The following is a 15,289-nucleotide window of genomic DNA, read 5'->3' as shown; positions in this document are numbered from 1 at the left end:
GGATTCAGGCGGCCGAGCGAATCAAAGGTATTTGGGCTGAGGTTCAAGACGAAGCTTGGGCGGTCAAATTCTTGCAAGATCCAAATACATTTTCTTTGCAATGTGATATTCTGATTGTTACCAGTGTTCTGCAAGTAGGACACAGTCTTGATAGGCACTTCCAAACTTCCTACGATTTTCTGTTTTTAGATGTCTTGACGTTTTGGGAAGAGATACAAGTCGTGTCTCGGCTGCGTTTCCTTGGAAGAACTGATATTAGTGGTAGAAGGCATGCATGGATTCAGCCTGCTAAATCTAACCTCACCATTACGTCGATCAGGCGGCTGAAATCTGCCATGATGGAAATCGCTGATACTAATAGTGGTGTTCCTGCTTTCTTGACGAGTATCATGGCTGCAGTTCGCTCAGAAGCGGCCGACCCCTCCAATAGACGTATTCATCTTGGGAATGCGGAACGTCTTCTTCCCAACGTCAATTTCCACTACGTGGATGACAGGCAAGATGCTGGATCTGGAATTTACGATATGAAGTGGATCGAAGATATCATGCAACGCTACCTCACCAATCAACGAAGGTAATCCAGACAAAAAAAAAGAGAAGTTATCGTTGCAATCGACATGTAACTAACATAGAATTGTAATGGCAGCTTGAAAATACTAATGGAATCAGGTGTTAACACTGAGCTTGACACTGTTAAACTTTTGAACGAGATGGATTATAGGAACGTTCCTGATATCATGGAGCTGCAGATGTCTACCAATTCTGCTTATCTGCAAGAACGAATGCTATGCGGCGACCGTGGAGCTGGCTTGGCAGTTGTGACAAACATGCTCAGTGCAAAATCATTCTCAACCGCCAACTCCACCCGCAAAGCCCTCTCGAAATATTATATGTTGCTGACTGTTATGGACCGGTATGTTTAACAATAATAATGCCATGTACAAACCGCCGACCCTTATTTAACTTACTTGATTGAAAAGATTCTTGTATGAGTCGAGTTTAGATGAGACACCTGATGCTGATAATTGGTGGCTCAACAGGGAAGTCTTCTGCAAGTCCAGTCTGGACAAAATAGCAAATATGAAATTTGCAGAGATGGTTTGGGAGATCATCATGCGTTTCGATGGTCGCTTCTTTGGCCAAGCACTTCACCATCGGACTTGGGGCACAAAAGTAACCGTGGGCCCTTTGTTTTTGATCTTGCGGAAGTATGAAGCCTACTATGTTCACATATTTGGCCGCCATTACAATCTCCAAGATGAACACCATAGATACACCACCAAACCGGAAACACATACACTAAACCGGATGATCAGTAGAATACTTGGTAGAGCTGGTATCACAGTTCGCGCCAAAACCAAAAGCTCACCACCGCGCATGATTCAGTGTGCCGAGTCACTTTGCGTGTGCAAAGCCCTTGTCCAACCAGAGCATTTCCAATGCTATCGATATCTTGTTTCGAAAGAGCTTTGGAATGACGTTGAGCGTCTGTGGCAAGCCAATTCTATGAATATCAGACAGTCGTATGTAAAATGAGATCTTGAATCCATTTATATGTATATCGGAGGGGATGCGCTGCTCTTACCCCTCTGACCATCCCACCCACCCTCGACGTCCATATAATTAAAAAATGAATAAGTGTTTGAATTGAGGGTGGTGATAATTATTCTTCTATAAGGACATGTAATTTCACCACCCTCAATTGAAGCTCCCTCTCTTTTTTATATTTTTATAAATTATAAACGCATACGTATGCTGCTAAGCTTAATGCATTGGATCCAGAGGAATAATCTAGAAGCTGACGAATCCAAGTCAACTGCTTATTGTACTTTCGAATAAATTTGGTTGCTCATTCGTCGGCAAATACCAAGGTGGCATCGTCGTTCTCGTTACCAATCGTTATCGAGCCTCTTCTCTCACGTTGGAAGGAGTGAGTTTTGTGCCTTTAACATAGTTTCCAGTGACCACCTTGAATCTCAAAGAATGCCCGGAGTCCGAAGGGTTTACCAGTTCGGCTTTAGACTTGTAACCAGCAGAGGTCGACAGATAGAAATCACCTCTATATTCCATGGGCTATAATAATGACAAATCAAATTAGCAATCATTATACCGAAAACTAACTAACCCATACATGATAACTAAATTTGAAAACGCTTAAACACTCACCATAGTCAAGTTAACAGGGGCATTCTTGTTGGTAAGCACAAACATAACGCCGTGGATGATGCCTTGAACTTGCAATTTCATAGAATTTCGACCACTAGAAACGACATTGAACACCGAGGATATGTTCCGAACATCGATTTTTCCGTTCTTATTATCCAGTAACAAAGTTTTGGTTTGTACCTTTCGAATCTTCAATTCGCCTGACGTTGTTAGGAAATCGCATTTTGCAGAGCAAACGTATTCTCCAGTAACATCAGCGTTAGTAGAGTAACGTAAAATACAGAGATGTTAAAGCAGAAGCAGATTGTACAATAGTCAATCCATATATAGATGATGGAGCATTTCTACAGGTTGAGTGGGGGAGTTAAAAAGGTGTGGTACTTTAAAATAACCAGGGGGCCTAATGCGCGACTGAGCCAGCCGTGCCGTGACTGACAAACGATGTCGATTTAGTAGACCAGCGCTCGATAAGCCTTTAACATCTTTTTGGAATCTGCCACAGCTTTCATAATTTTTGGTTGTGGTTGACAATTATGCTCCTTTGGCCAGCGATGTTTCACACAGACTTGCTTGCCGCAGCTTGAACACGCAATCGGTACCAGTATCTTTGTCCGACAATTAGGCGCAGTACAAACTTTGTGATCGACTTTGATGTCAGCGCAATGGCTCGCCAAGTGATCTGACATCTGTTAAAAAGAAAAGTCAGTTGTCAACCATTGCGTCTTTTACCACCTATACATTATAAACGCATACGTACTCTCTTTTCAGGATCTTCTGTTCGACTTCGCAATGGTACTGGCTTATTGCAGGTTTGGCAGGTCGGTATCCTTCAAAGGCAATTGTTAGATGTCAAAGTGAAATGGTCACAGTATCGATTGGTTGCATCCATTACCTGATGTCTACACGGGTAGCGTTCTTGTTCTGGCAATTGTGTTCGTCTGGGTGACTATGTTCTTGGCTATGAAAACAGGTTAATGCAATGTTCTAATTTCCTCGTCATCATATACAATCTATCTTACCAAAAGCTGTAGCGACAGTCTGCACACTTGAGGGGTAAGAAGTCTATACGATTTGGTTGAAAACAGGTATGTTTTAGTTATAATGTATTGATGAATTTATATATTCTACGTTCAGGTATGTACCTAGTTGTCGACAGGAGATCAGATTACAATGCTTGCCAACGTCTAGTAATTCCATGATAAATAAAGGATAGGTGTATAACAATAAAGAAAAAGGTGTAAGAGAAATGAAATGTGTAGTGGATGGAGATATATATATGCGTAAGCTTGCCAAGCTTAATGCATTGGATCCAGAGGAATCATCCAGAAGCTGACGAATCCAATCAACTGGTTATCGGACTTTCGAATAAATTTGGTTTGCTCATTCGTCGGTAAATACCAAGGTGGCATCGTCATTCTCGTTACCAATCGTTATCGAGCCTTCTCTGACGTTGGAAGGAGTGAGTTTTGTGCCTTTAACATAGTTTCCAGTGACCACCTTGAATCTCAAAGAATGCCCGGAGTCCGGAGGGTTTACCAGTTCGGCTTTAGACTTGTAACCAGCAGAGGTCGACAGATAGAAATCACCTCTATATTCCATGGGCTATAAAAATGACAAATCAAATTAGCAATCATTATACCGAAAACTAACTAACCCATACATGATAACTAAATTTAAAAACGCTTAAACACTCACCATAGTCAAGTTAACAGGGGCATTCTTGTTGGTAAGCACAAACATAGCACCGTGGATGATGCTTTGAACTTGCAATTTCATAAAGTCGTTCCGACCACTAGAAACAACACTGAACACTGAGGATATGTTCCGAACATCGATTCTTCCGTTCTTATTATCCAGTAGCAAAGTTTCGGTTTGCACCTTTCGAATCTTCAATTCGCCTGACGTTGTTTGGAAATCGCATTTTGCAGAGCAAACGTATTCGCCAGTAACATCAGCGTTAGTAGTGTAAACATTGGCGGTGTCTCCGACCAAGTCAAGGTCAATATCTCCATTTGCATTACTGATTTCTACTTTTCCTTTTGAGCGAACAATGCCGCTGATGTCTCCGTTGCGTGTCGTGATTTCGGAACCTGCATCTGTCGTGAAAAGAGGGCTCATCATCAAATCAGCATTCGTAGTGGCGACTTGAAGTTTGCTGATATTGAAGGTATTGGATTCATCTATTTCCTCAAACGCAATGTCTGTATTTTTAGCCAAAAACACAAAATCCTGAAAACTGTCCATGGTGTCTAAGGGAAGCTCAACAGTAACATTCATTTCAATCCTACTGAATGGCGAGATCGCTTTGGGTGTTGAGAGAATGACACTGGCACCACTAATTGAACGACTGGGCGAGAATACCAATGTAATGTCGCTCATTTTAATGCCGGTAAGCCCTAAAGACACATAAAAATTGCCTGGCGCAGCGCTTCGGCTGCGCTTGATATAAGCACGTCCGGATGTCAATTGTCCCGACTGAAAGAAACTGAAGGACCGCAAGTAGTCCTCGATCGGCCACCGGTATGATGCCACAACACAATTAGAACCACATGAAGAGCCATCGGGAAGATGCCGTGGCATGTTGGGGTCCTCTGGCTGCTTCGGATCATCGGGATGTTTTGGAGAATCTCCAGGTGGGTCTGAAGGAGGGTCTGAAGGAGGGTCTGAAGGAGGAATTGATGGTGTACTTGATGGGACTGGGGGTACTGGCGATGAACGGTCTGGAAGGCCAGGGTCACCGTTGGGATCTTCATCATGTTTCCATGTAACTGTCTTAAACAGAACGAAACCAACAAGGATACACACCAATAGTAAATGGCATAATATTTTCAGGAAAGGTCTGCGTCGTGTACGCCCATTTAATGGCTGGCTTTCACTTGTAGAGCCAGCCTCCTCATGTGTTTGATTTACTCTGGTATACTGAGGCTTTTGAACATTGGGAGAATTCCGAATTTGATCTCCTAGACCAGCTATCAATTGACTGCTATTTAGTATGATGGCATGACAGAGAACAAAATCAATTGTGTGAGTGACGCACCTAATTGAGATCGTAGGCGACTTCCCTGGTCTCGCAGACGATCTCCCATAGTATGAAATGTTTCTCCCTGTGCTGTAAATTGATTTCCTTGATTTCGCTGCTGGTATGCCTGTTCTCGTTGTTGCTGAGCAATGTTACGTTGTTGTTGCGCCTGCTCTCGTTGTTGTTGAGTAATGTCACGTTGCTGACGCGCCAGCTCACGTTGTTGCTGAGCCATGGTACGATACTGATGTGCTTGTTCTCGTTGTTGCTGGCTGGTATGATACAGGCTCTGATTTTGTTCATGTACCTGATAGACGTCTCCAGTTGTACTTGGTGGCTCAACCGATCCATAATTGTATCTTTGTGGTGGCGCTGAGGGGTCCATGAGCTGATTTTCTTCACTACTGTCGGTTGCTGGTACTCCATCATGAGAGTAAAATCCCACATCATTTGCAGTAGGCGCTGAGGGTGCGACGGATGGGCTGTCCCCACTCAGGGGAGGCTGGGAAGCTTCGGAAGGAGAATATGGTGGTGGAGGATCATTTTCGAAGGATTCTAGTAGTTCGATGACAAAGATTTTCAAATCAATAAAACTTATTCCATAAAACGAATATAAATTGAATCTCGAAGCTGTACCTGGTATGGGTTCTCTAGCATTGGCTGCCTTCTTTTTTGGCATTGTCGGGTACAATAGAGAATTCTAATGAAACTCAAGATTCCAAAACTTGGCCAGTCTTGGCGGGGATACTTGGGCCATACTCCGCATTTCTTGGTACAGCACCATAGTGTGAGAACTTTTAAATTCCTTGAATACTTTGGAGACAGACACTTGGCATAATAAAACGCATTCAAAATTTACGAATTAAAAACTGCTGTATGTTGATCTTGAAATGGTTTGAATAAAGTCCCTTATTGACGTAGTCAGACCCTTTATATCCGTGAACCTGAAAAATGATTGTCGTACGCACGTCCCAACAGAGCCATAAATATGGAAACGTACTCCAATAACTCTAATGACCAAAAAATGCTGCAGTATCTGTGTAAAATGAAATATTAGAATAATGATATTATACTACTTCGTGAGCGATATGCAAATGTTTTCACACATGATTGTCAAAACAAAACCCTACCGAGTGCATCCCTTTCCAGCGTAGAATTGATACATAGCCAAACACAGACTTTTTTCTAAATTTTTCAATCTCCTCGTTTTTGCCCTCGTCTGCCTTCATTTGTACCTTTTACCATGGGCAAAAACAAAAACCGAGGAATGGGTTCCATGCTCGACGCATACATGTCGTCCTTAGAAGTGAATACGAACGGTGAAGGTAAGAAGCTTGTTTGCTTGTATGTGTTACTGAAGTCCACGTCACTGATCTACATTGCAGATTCAGAAACTCCATTACCGGATAGCATGGTGAGAAAAGCAAAACTCGATATACCCCTACAATCGACTCTTAGTTAACTGTTTTCATCTTCAGAGAGTGTCAACGCTACTGGAACAAATTGGAGCTGAGCGTTCATGGACCTCTCAACAAATGGAATCTGATATATCCATCCTCGCACACAATCGATTATACTTTGTAAGTAGCAATTTTGGTTTTAGTTTTGGCACCTTTATACCATTCTTATTCAAGTTCTTCTAGGTGAGAGATCTACGCGTGCTTTCTAGCGAAAGCTGGAAGGTAAATCCGATAGATATTGCAGTAGTAAACGAAAAATGACCTAATATCGATTGACACTGTTATCATCCGTTCAGACGATCACGTTACTGCCCATTGTTAAAGATCTTTTACAAAAGGCAATTAATATTGGTATTGAGTCTGAATATGGTACGTATCACTGGATCAACAGACTTTCATGATAAATATTGTTTACAAAGACTAATGCGGGGAAATCAGATCGAAGAAAGAGAGAAAAGTACGAGAGAAAATATTCAGACAAAAGTTCAGACAAGAAGAAAGACAAGAAGAAGGACAAGAAGAAGGACAATCATAAGAGCGACTCTTACCCAAGCGAGTTCTCTGGTGAGGTTCCTGTCGGTGTTACCAGTGATGATCCCGACACCCTTCGTAACACATTACAGAACTCATCCACATCTTTGTCTGGTGCAAATGGTGTCAATACTGATAAGAGTGATCTGCCTTTAAGCCCAAAATCACTATCACTGAAAATGGTTTCCTTCGACAATGAACCAGCCATTATTCAAGAGAAGGATGGCGATACAGTTAAGGAAGGAGCTGAAGCTGCCAAATCCAGTGACACTGCTGATTCGAGTGAAAGCGAAACGTCCAGTGATTCAACATCAGACGATGATAGACCTCTTACACGGCCCTCAAATATGACAACATCAAAGCCGGCCACGCCATATAGGAAAATCAAAGCTTCTGGAAACAAAATACATGTAATGACTACAAGCGGCCAAGCATACGAATGTGATCGATACTGTCCACATAAGGTACATTGCGATGTCAATTCTGTCATGGAGTTTGATTCCTCTTGCTAACACATTATCGTCATAGGGAGTTGATCTTGTCACATGGGGACAAGTCGTTGGTAATAATGTTATCTGCACAAAGCATAACTGGTCATTTGCGCTAGATAGAGATGGTACGAACAGCAAGGCATCCAAATCGCTGCACGCTTGCAAAATTAATGATTGGTAAATATTTGCTTCCCAGTCGTTGCGGTGGACCTTAGATAATGTAGCAATCCTTTAGTCAGTATAAATGGGCCCTGCCAATAAAGATAGTGCCGAAGTGTTTTCTGTATCTCAAACTCCACCTGTCCAGCTTGTCGGGATGGCCATGTTATTTCAAGTCTGTCGAAGTAATACCATGTTTGAGTTGAGCGTCCATTGACAAGCATGTACTCTTTCGCTTTCTGACAGTCATGTTATGGAACATCATTCTATTATTGTCTTGGATTTGTTAACCCATTATGTATAGATGCAATATGAAGGAGGAAACAAAAAAAAGAGGAAGGGTAGCAGAATGATATGACTACACAATCGAATTTTTTATGTAACGGTTAATTGGTCCCTTTTGTCAACAAGGAAGTCATGCAGGGATACCTTCAATCTTTTTGCTGCCAATTCTTGATCCGTGACATCGCAGCCTTCAGATTCAGGTTCCCGGAAAGTGATTACTGGTTGTTCTTTGATAGTACTACGTCGCTTACGCTTTTGTTGCAATCTTGAGATAGTAGCGTTATTAGGTTTGCTATTCAACCATATTCGCTCATGATCTACATCAAGATCATCGAATAGCCTTTCGAATTCATCTTCTTCTATTTGGCAGCACTGCAGGCGAAAGCAAAGCTTGATTGGACGAGTTCCGCCAGTTTGACGATCTTCACCGTAGATTTTCACCAATATAATTGACCTGATTTCGTGAACGACAGCAATTTCAATATCTGTAGAGTTTCTATATTCTAATTTTTCGGCTGTCGCAATCAACTCTGGTATACCTGCTGATTTGCCGTGGAAAATTCTGAGGTTTTGCCATCGACTCAACATTCCCAGTACCATCTTTGCTCCTGCGCCTTGAACAAGCTGGACTTCAATGCAAATACCATGGTGACTGTCGTTGGTGGGAGTTGATGAATTTATGCACGATGCTATCAAGAAATTGACATCTGACGGATTTGGTAAGTGGTTAAGGTTGTTGGTGTCTATTGTTGGAAAGCTTAAGAACGACAGATCGCCTTTCTTTTTTGCTAGTTCATATAGAAGTCTCTCACGAGGCTCACTTCTTGCTCCATACGATGCTGTCAAGTGTATCTGGAATATTCCTGCCAGTGCATATGTCATATCTTCTTCCCTAGTCGTTTCTCTCACATTCATTCTAGCAAGTATCTCAGCAGCATTTCCATGTCGATAATAGAGGTGAAGATCCAAGATACAGAGATTTACATTTTGCTCCTTTGCCAGTTCTTGGATTGTCATCAATTTGTCGTCTTTAGACATTCCATAGAGTACTCCAGCAGCCGCGCCTTCTTGTAGACACCATCCTCTCTTGCACCAATCCTTCAACGGAGTTCCTGAATCCAGAACGACAGCTTGACAATTGGAATACCACTTGTACATTGATCGAATAGTTCGATCAAGCTCGGATAAATTGGCTTTATCAATGCAGATGGTGTCTAACCATACATATCGAGTGTGTTGAAGTAAAGTATCTCTTATATGCTGTAACTTTGCCGACTTTGTGCTAATCTGTTCCAACATGGCGTGATACTGCACCTCTGGTTCACACCATTTATGCGTCATGAATGTTACATGGCTGATATCGATATCCTGCACCAGCTTATCATTTATCAGGTCCCAAACCCGAGTCACCGCTTCATGCTCTGGATTTCTCCATATTTGTATACCAACAGCTTTGGCGGCGGCTACCGGAGTCAGCGGACGATGAGGGAACGGCGACTTACAATCGCACTTAATGCGATTCAAAATCTGCCAGTCAGTAGGAGGTATACCAGAAACAGGGTTTCGGTTAGGATCCGCTTTCAATCCTAAAATGGAATTGACAAGTTTCTCAATTAGTTGAGGACCTTCCGCTACACTGAGAATACAGAGTCCAGCTATCAATATTGCATGTAGGTGGATTGCAAGTCTTTCCTCGGTGCCGCCAAGAATATCTGAGAATACATCTTTATCAAGGTGGTCTGGGGTCGATCTTCTGCAAACATACACTGCATCAATGAAGCGCAGGAGAGGGTTCTCGTTCCTATACCATCCAGGCACAGAGAGCTCAGTGCGTATTTGTGGGATTTGCACATATAACGTCGGAGATTGGCGCACCACACCTCTCATGCTATTGAAATTGAATGCCCATCTTGGAGCTATGTAATTGTTGGTTTCAGGTAGATTAACTACAAAGAAATTGTTGCTGTAATAAAATCTGGCGCCAATTTCTTGAATTAAAGACGAGATTATTCTAGTAGCTCGATCATCCTTAGACATACTGTGCGTTATTTTGAAACCCATCGACATAACGGCGAAGTCATTATTGTGAGGGTTCACTGCTTCGTTGACAACTTTAAACTTGTCTAATTTTAGTTCTCTTGATGACGGAAAGCCCGTACTATACTTGTTCATTACATCGTCCATCATAGTTGTAGAAGAGAGAACAGCTTAAAGTTGAGTGCGGTAAGCATCATTTATGTGTGTGGCAGTCATATTATTGTGGTTACGTGCAAACTTACATAGGCAGCCAGTTTCAGCATTTGAAAGAATCTCTTTAAGAGAACCGACAGCACGATAATGATTTGAATGTGAGATTATTGGTAGCCAGCCAGATGGCTGATGCTGGTGCAATGGAATGCTAGAGAGTTTTGAAAGGTGATCTGCCACCTCTGGATATAAAGACTTTATCTGCCTAGGTGTATGCAATTGACTAGTATCGGCGCCGGCTTTCAGTAGTAGAGTAGTTACTTCGAGTACCGTATGTTTATTGGGAATAGTTCCGCAAGATATCTTCTTTTGAAGTGCGTAAATCAATGACTGGAGTGGTGAGTATCCATCATAGCCTACCAAATTAGGATCTGCGTCAGCATTTAGTATCATCGAGACTAGTTTTGGGTTGAGCTTCGAGGCAGCTAAATGTAAAGGCAAAGAATTTTGGTCTCCGAGCATACATTTCACGTTTGCACCGTGGTTTATCAATAGCTCGACTATTTCTTCACGTTCTAAATCAATTGCCATCTTTAAAGGTGTGCTTCTTGGAATCCGGTGGTCGCTCGTGTCAATATCAATACCCGTTTTAACAATCACGTCAACAATATCAATATAGTTCTTTTGTATGGCAATATGGATGGCAGTGTGACCGTTATAATCCCATGCATCTAGGTCGATACCTCGGCTCACTACCAGTTGTGTAATTATAAGGTCGTCTCCTTTAACTGCATGGTGAAGCGCTGTCTGACTTTCGTAATCAAGAGATGAGATATGACAGCCTAAATTTAATAACAGCCTTAAAGATTTGAGATGTCCAAGAGCTGTATAATAGTGGATGGGTGTATATCCACGCAAGGTTCTGGCCTCGGTGTATGAACCTCTATTGACAAGTGTGGCAACTAAATCTGGATATTTGCCAGCTAAGAAAAGTGGTGTTCTCCCATATTTGTCTTTCGTTTCAATGTCAGCATGGCAATCCAGCAGAAGCAATACCACGTCCAATTTCCCACATTCTGCAGCATTCAGCAGTGTCGAACTCATATAGTCAATAGGAGATCCTGAGTTTTTCACCTTGCTTAAAATTGTTTCAACAACGTTTTTATGGCCCGCACCCGAGGCTATGTCGAGTAGGGCTGCTATATGGTCGTCTTTACCGTCTACTGTGGCACCAGCGTCCATTAAAATAGAGACTATTTCAGCATGGCCCAACAAAGTGGCCTTATGAACTGCTGTAATTCCATCTTGGTCTTTGCAGTTGACACAAACCCCGTGGCGAACTAGCGCCATTACCGCATTTCGATGATTGAGTTCAGTGGATATATAAAGGGCTGTTTTACCATCACGGTTTTTTTTCTCTGTATTCGTGGTGTTGCTCAATAACAAATCCACGAAGTCCGCGTCGCCGTGTTTTGCTGCCCAATGTAATGCAGTCATTGAATTCTTGTCACTGACTTCCTTATTAACGCTTTTTTCTATAAGTAGGGAAATTATATCAAGCCGATAGTTTTCGGCAGCGATGAGTAGAGGAGTGCATCCATCTTCATTGACTATCTCCAAATCTGCGTTATTAGCAATCAACAGGCGAACAATTTGTATTTGCCCACGCTCTATAGCCTCAACAAGTGGTGGGTTTCCCGTTGATAGTTTTGAATTCATATCCGTTACATAAGGAAGCAACTTGTCAACTATTTCCTCGTCTCCTTGTAACAATGCTATCTCGAAGGGTGTCGTTGAAGTTGCATCCATTAAGTTGGGATCCGCACCGTGATTGAGTAATAAAGCTACCATCCTAGTGTATTTTGTTGACACAGCCAAGTGAAGTGCTGTCCGTGAATTGCTATCCACATGATTGACCTTAGCGCCACGACGAAGTAAGCAAAATGCTATTTCCTTGTTCTGTGAAGACGCTGCCAAATGCAATGGGTTGTGTAGCCATGGATTTTCAGAGTCAATGGCAGCTCCATATTCCAGTAAAATTTCCAGAATCTCCTGGTAACCACACATAACAGCTACAGAAAGAGCTGTTCGTGAATCACCGTCTATTGCATCAACGTTAGCACCACGTTGTAGAAGTAACGTTGCCATCTCTGCATGTTTAGACCCTACAGCCATATGTAGAGCAGTTTCTGAGAGCATATCAACAGAATCTATAGAAGCAGAATGATTCAATAGCTTAACTGCTGATTCGACATTTCCAGATATCGCGGCAAGGTGTAATGCTGTCCGTGATTTTAAGTCAACAGCATCAATAAACGAAACATGACGGATTAGTAGGTAAACTATTTCATGCCAACTTTCTTTAGCTGCGATGTGTAGCGGTGTTCGTTCATTCTTATCCAATAAATTCGCATCAGCACCTTTTTCGAGCAGGAGTTCTACTATCTGCTTGTTTCCTTTATGAGCTGCTAGATGAAGCGCTGTCCGTAAAGTTATTGTTGGTGCATTTATGTTTGCATCTTTTTCAAGCAAAAGCAACAGGATTTCTGTATATCCGTTAAATGCGGCTAGATGAATCGGTCTTGCAAAGTCTTTGTCCTGTGCCTCAATCCCGGCACCGCAATTAAGTAACAATGTAACTATATTTCTATGCCCATAACTGACGGCCAGATGTAACGATGTTTGTAAAGGTACAGTTCTTGCGTCAATTTCGATGCCGTATTCAAGCAGCTTCTCTACTACCATTTCGTGACCTAACCGGGCAGCCATATGAAGGGCTGTCTCTGTAAAATTATCGGCTGTACTTACGTCGGCATAGTGGTCACGTAGTAGAGAAATCATTGACGTATTTCCAGTTAAAGCAGCCAAATGAAAAGCTGATCTGCCTCGTCTATCTATTAAGTTAACGTCTGCTCCCTGCACGAGTAATAGTTCTGCAACTTCCAGATTTCCAATAGACACCGCCTCATGAAGCGTAAAATCTCCATTTGGCTCGCTATTTTCGCTATTGTTTCGATCAGGATCATGGTCGTCTCTTGGAGAAGGAGGTAAATCAATGTTCGGTCCTTCTTCCATCTCCGTAGTAGGTCAATAATGTAGACGAGAGGGGCAAAAAACTTTTCTGGTGCCTTAATATACAGGTTGTTGCTTTGTACAACGTAAACTTGCCGCATGATGCAAATACCTAGCGCGCAGCTAACAAAAAGAAAACAAGATAGTCATATGTTAAATGTGTTTTGAATAACTTAGCTATTTACTAATTGCAGGTAGAATATTCTAAGGAACGGTCAATTGTGTTTCCGCCCGGAGAGAAGGCGATTAAAGGTTTGGGAAGAAGAGAGGTGTTCCGGTATTGCTGATTGTTCAGGCATCAGTTTCTGGAGAAAGTGAGAGCAATCTTAATCTACTATGGAGTTCTACCCTACTTTAACTGCTGTAGTATAATAAGAATGGTAATAGTTAGAGTTTTATATGTCCTGATCTAGTTCCATGCGCGTCATTTAAGCTGCCTTAAAATATTTACACTTTACTACGGCCGTTCTCAACAGTGCTCGAAAGGCCGTGAAGCGACTACAGATATGCGAAGGCTCTACTAAACTGATTTATTTTTCTCTACAATTAGTGCTGAAAATTGTGATATCTGTTTGCCGTTCCAGATGTAACTCAACTAATACTATGCCGTTTCACGTTTTGACCATAGAAAGAAGTTGGCAGTTCGCTACAATTACGCATGACAGGCGGAAGTGATCAAATTCAACTTGTGGAATAGTGTAGCGTTTATTCTATATTTATTGAAAGAGTGCTAGAGTACTTTTTAACTTGAAAGTGCTAATGGTGCGGTGATTCGACGTCAACGTACATGCTTTTGAAACAAGGTGGAGTTTGGTCGCTCCTTCAACAAAGTGTAAAAGGTACTGCTTTTTGTTTGTTTTTATGATACAATTTTCAATATAAATTCTTTCACTTTTTTCCGAACTGATTTTTTTTGTTTACCTTTTGTCTTTGCAAGCACTCTTTAAATCGCTATGGCCGCACTCACAAGGCAGATGCCAGGAATTAGACGCTTGGTAGCTCAAGTCCGATTATCACACTCAGGCACTATACCAAGCGGTGGAAAGCAAATTCCCTCTCCACGTGGTAGGTACACTTGTCAAGTTTCTGGCCACCTATGCCAACTGGCGCATAATGTCATAACACGACAAGTGAACAACATGATGATATCCTCAAAAACAAATTTTAGTAGATTGGGACAACAGAAACCTTTATGTTGATCTGGGATTTACTGATACGTTCACATGTCGTGTTTTGAAGCGTCTAGTAGAGCCATACATACCAAATTATGACATACTGACTTTTTCATCTATTATAGGCAAGACAACTGACGTTGAGTCCTTTCTGAAGCACGCTGGACGTGGCAGCGAGGAATTTGCCTCAAAGTTTCAAGACTGGCAGCAGCTTTTCAGTGTCTCTAGTCGAGATTTGAAAGAGTTTGGCATTCCTACAAAGACGAGAAAGTAAGTATCATAAATGATTTTATGTATTAGCCATCCTTCGCATTGATTCTAAACAATGTGTGTTCTTTAGGTTCATTCTTTCTCGAGTTGAATTTTATCGCCAAGGAATTGATCCACATCCAATGGCCGTTAAGAAGCCCAAGAAAAAATAGATAATTGTAAATAATCATAGAAACTACTAGACTTGTACCAATACCACCCTGTTTTCATAAATCATACCTATTGCCCTTGCATTTGAAAAGATTTTTTTTATGACTACTGTCTTCAACCGGGGTTAAGACTAAGATGTGGCTTAGATTGATTGTTCTTGTCGTAATGACCTTCTCAGTATAAACTCGGAACACTTAAATGTAATAGCGATTTTAGACTTACAACACCACCGGTAATAGACTCTGAAGACATTGTGACCAGTGGCATTTCAATGATCTCTTCTGTATACGTTACTGGCGTATCTGTAAAGTGCTTATGGCCATTAGA

At 41.8% G+C, this 15,289-nt stretch overlaps 11 protein-coding genes across 11 annotated transcripts; 4 read left to right on the top strand and 7 right to left on the bottom strand.

Annotated features, from left to right (window-relative positions):
- Positions 1-4: 4 nt before the first annotated feature.
- On the top strand, positions 5-961 carry K450DRAFT_262913 (uncharacterized protein). Its single transcript, XM_051592554.1, has 3 exons — positions 5-27; positions 125-574; positions 647-961. Exons 2-3 carry the CDS (start codon positions 336-338, stop codon positions 921-923), a joined length of 516 nt encoding a protein of 171 aa, XP_051440217.1. The 5' UTR covers positions 5-27; positions 125-335; the 3' UTR covers positions 924-961.
- On the top strand, positions 647-1,807 carry K450DRAFT_262912 (uncharacterized protein). The gene has a single exon (XM_051592553.1). It carries the CDS (start codon positions 1,081-1,083, stop codon positions 1,534-1,536), a length of 456 nt encoding a protein of 151 aa, XP_051440216.1. The 5' UTR covers positions 647-1,080; the 3' UTR covers positions 1,537-1,807.
- Positions 1,718-2,576, bottom strand: K450DRAFT_262909 (uncharacterized protein). Its single transcript, XM_051592552.1, has 2 exons — positions 2,167-2,576; positions 1,718-2,073 (listed from the first exon to the last, which is right to left on the bottom strand). The coding sequence occupies exons 1-2, from the start codon at positions 2,245-2,247 to the stop codon at positions 1,900-1,902; spliced, it is 255 nt and encodes an 84-aa protein (XP_051440215.1). The 5' UTR covers positions 2,248-2,576; the 3' UTR covers positions 1,718-1,899.
- Positions 2,432-3,454, bottom strand: K450DRAFT_262903 (uncharacterized protein). Its single transcript, XM_051592551.1, has 5 exons — positions 3,309-3,454; positions 3,186-3,228; positions 3,059-3,124; positions 2,924-2,993; positions 2,432-2,852 (listed from the first exon to the last, which is right to left on the bottom strand). The coding sequence occupies exons 1-5, from the start codon at positions 3,361-3,363 to the stop codon at positions 2,616-2,618; spliced, it is 471 nt and encodes a 156-aa protein (XP_051440214.1). The 5' UTR covers positions 3,364-3,454; the 3' UTR covers positions 2,432-2,615.
- Positions 3,455-3,546: 92 nt separating this feature from the next.
- K450DRAFT_275843 (uncharacterized protein) lies at positions 3,547-5,864 on the bottom strand (the record flags this gene model as incomplete). Its single annotated transcript, XM_051593194.1, has 4 exons — positions 3,547-3,768; positions 3,862-5,135; positions 5,204-5,740; positions 5,822-5,864. 4 exons carry the CDS (start codon positions 5,862-5,864, stop codon positions 3,547-3,549), a joined length of 2,076 nt encoding a protein of 691 aa, XP_051440213.1.
- A 471-nt stretch (positions 5,865-6,335) lies between these two features.
- Positions 6,336-7,965, top strand: K450DRAFT_262886 (uncharacterized protein). The gene is made up of 7 exons (XM_051592550.1): positions 6,336-6,510; positions 6,577-6,599; positions 6,664-6,765; positions 6,829-6,867; positions 6,942-7,014; positions 7,084-7,640; positions 7,705-7,965. Exons 1-7 carry the CDS (start codon positions 6,429-6,431, stop codon positions 7,846-7,848), a joined length of 1,020 nt encoding a protein of 339 aa, XP_051440212.1. The 5' UTR covers positions 6,336-6,428; the 3' UTR covers positions 7,849-7,965.
- Positions 7,966-8,864: 899 nt separating this feature from the next.
- On the bottom strand, positions 8,865-9,410 carry K450DRAFT_181183 (uncharacterized protein; the record flags this gene model as incomplete). The annotated part of the gene is made up of 1 exon (XM_051584357.1): positions 8,865-9,410. A coding segment is annotated over one exon (546 nt), but the record flags the coding sequence as incomplete, so codon positions are not given.
- Positions 9,411-11,477: 2,067 nt separating this feature from the next.
- Positions 11,478-12,017, bottom strand: K450DRAFT_181189 (uncharacterized protein; the record flags this gene model as incomplete). Its single annotated transcript, XM_051584358.1, has 1 exon — positions 11,478-12,017. A coding segment is annotated over one exon (540 nt), but the record flags the coding sequence as incomplete, so codon positions are not given.
- A 99-nt stretch (positions 12,018-12,116) lies between these two features.
- Positions 12,117-12,365, bottom strand: K450DRAFT_181196 (uncharacterized protein; the record flags this gene model as incomplete). Its single annotated transcript, XM_051584359.1, has 1 exon — positions 12,117-12,365. A coding segment is annotated over one exon (249 nt), but the record flags the coding sequence as incomplete, so codon positions are not given.
- A 261-nt stretch (positions 12,366-12,626) lies between these two features.
- K450DRAFT_160857 (uncharacterized protein) lies at positions 12,627-12,878 on the bottom strand (the record flags this gene model as incomplete). The annotated part of the gene is made up of 1 exon (XM_051584012.1): positions 12,627-12,878. A coding segment is annotated over one exon (252 nt), but the record flags the coding sequence as incomplete, so codon positions are not given.
- Positions 12,879-14,275: 1,397 nt separating this feature from the next.
- Positions 14,276-15,062, top strand: K450DRAFT_262882 (uncharacterized protein). The gene is made up of 3 exons (XM_051592549.1): positions 14,276-14,435; positions 14,668-14,812; positions 14,883-15,062. Exons 1-3 carry the CDS (start codon positions 14,324-14,326, stop codon positions 14,962-14,964), a joined length of 339 nt encoding a protein of 112 aa, XP_051440207.1. The 5' UTR covers positions 14,276-14,323; the 3' UTR covers positions 14,965-15,062.
- The last annotated feature ends 227 nt before the right edge of the window (positions 15,063-15,289 follow it).

The sequence above is a fragment of the Umbelopsis ramanniana genome (genome assembly GCF_025399195.1).
Source record: "Umbelopsis ramanniana AG unplaced genomic scaffold K450scaffold_102, whole genome shotgun sequence".
Classification (NCBI taxonomy): domain Eukaryota; kingdom Fungi; phylum Mucoromycota; class Umbelopsidomycetes; order Umbelopsidales; family Umbelopsidaceae; genus Umbelopsis; species Umbelopsis ramanniana.
Note: the sequence above shows the minus strand (reverse complement) of the source record. Positions and strands in the feature narration are given on the sequence as shown.

What these genes read in the sequence shown, in the direction of transcription:
- K450DRAFT_262913 (XM_051592554.1), top strand. Translation starts at nt 336, where the DNA reads ATGATGGAAATCGCTGATACTAATAGTGGTGTTCCTGCTTTCTTGACG. An exon ending in TACCTCACCAATCAACGAAG is followed by an intron (nt 575 to 646) that starts GTAATCCAGACA and finishes TTGTAATGGCAG; the next exon opens with CTTGAAAATACTAATGGAAT.
- K450DRAFT_262912 (XM_051592553.1), top strand. Translation starts at nt 1,081, where the DNA reads ATGAAATTTGCAGAGATGGTTTGGGAGATCATCATGCGTTTCGATGGT.
- K450DRAFT_262909 (XM_051592552.1), bottom strand. Translation starts at nt 2,247, where the DNA reads ATGAAATTGCAAGTTCAAGGCATCATCCACGGCGTTATGTTTGTGCTT. An exon ending in CCCCTGTTAACTTGACTATG is followed by an intron (nt 2,074 to 2,166) that starts GTGAGTGTTTAA and finishes TCATTATTATAG; the next exon opens with CCCATGGAATATAGAGGTGA.
- K450DRAFT_262903 (XM_051592551.1), bottom strand. Translation starts at nt 3,363, where the DNA reads ATGGAATTACTAGACGTTGGCAAGCATTGTAATCTGATCTCCTGTCGA. An exon ending in GATCTCCTGTCGACAACTAG is followed by an intron (nt 3,229 to 3,308) that starts GTACATACCTGA and finishes CAAATCGTATAG; the next exon opens with ACTTCTTACCCCTCAAGTGT. An exon ending in GACTGTCGCTACAGCTTTTG is followed by an intron (nt 3,125 to 3,185) that starts GTAAGATAGATT and finishes CTGTTTTCATAG; the next exon opens with CCAAGAACATAGTCACCCAG.
- K450DRAFT_262886 (XM_051592550.1), top strand. Translation starts at nt 6,429, where the DNA reads ATGGGCAAAAACAAAAACCGAGGAATGGGTTCCATGCTCGACGCATAC. An exon ending in AGTGAATACGAACGGTGAAG is followed by an intron (nt 6,511 to 6,576) that starts GTAAGAAGCTTG and finishes TTGCAGATTCAG; the next exon opens with AAACTCCATTACCGGATAGC. An exon ending in TTTCTAGCGAAAGCTGGAAG is followed by an intron (nt 6,868 to 6,941) that starts GTAAATCCGATA and finishes TCATCCGTTCAG; the next exon opens with ACGATCACGTTACTGCCCAT.
- K450DRAFT_262882 (XM_051592549.1), top strand. Translation starts at nt 14,324, where the DNA reads ATGGCCGCACTCACAAGGCAGATGCCAGGAATTAGACGCTTGGTAGCT. An exon ending in GCAAATTCCCTCTCCACGTG is followed by an intron (nt 14,436 to 14,667) that starts GTAGGTACACTT and finishes CATCTATTATAG; the next exon opens with GCAAGACAACTGACGTTGAG. An exon ending in ATTCCTACAAAGACGAGAAA is followed by an intron (nt 14,813 to 14,882) that starts GTAAGTATCATA and finishes TGTGTTCTTTAG; the next exon opens with GTTCATTCTTTCTCGAGTTG.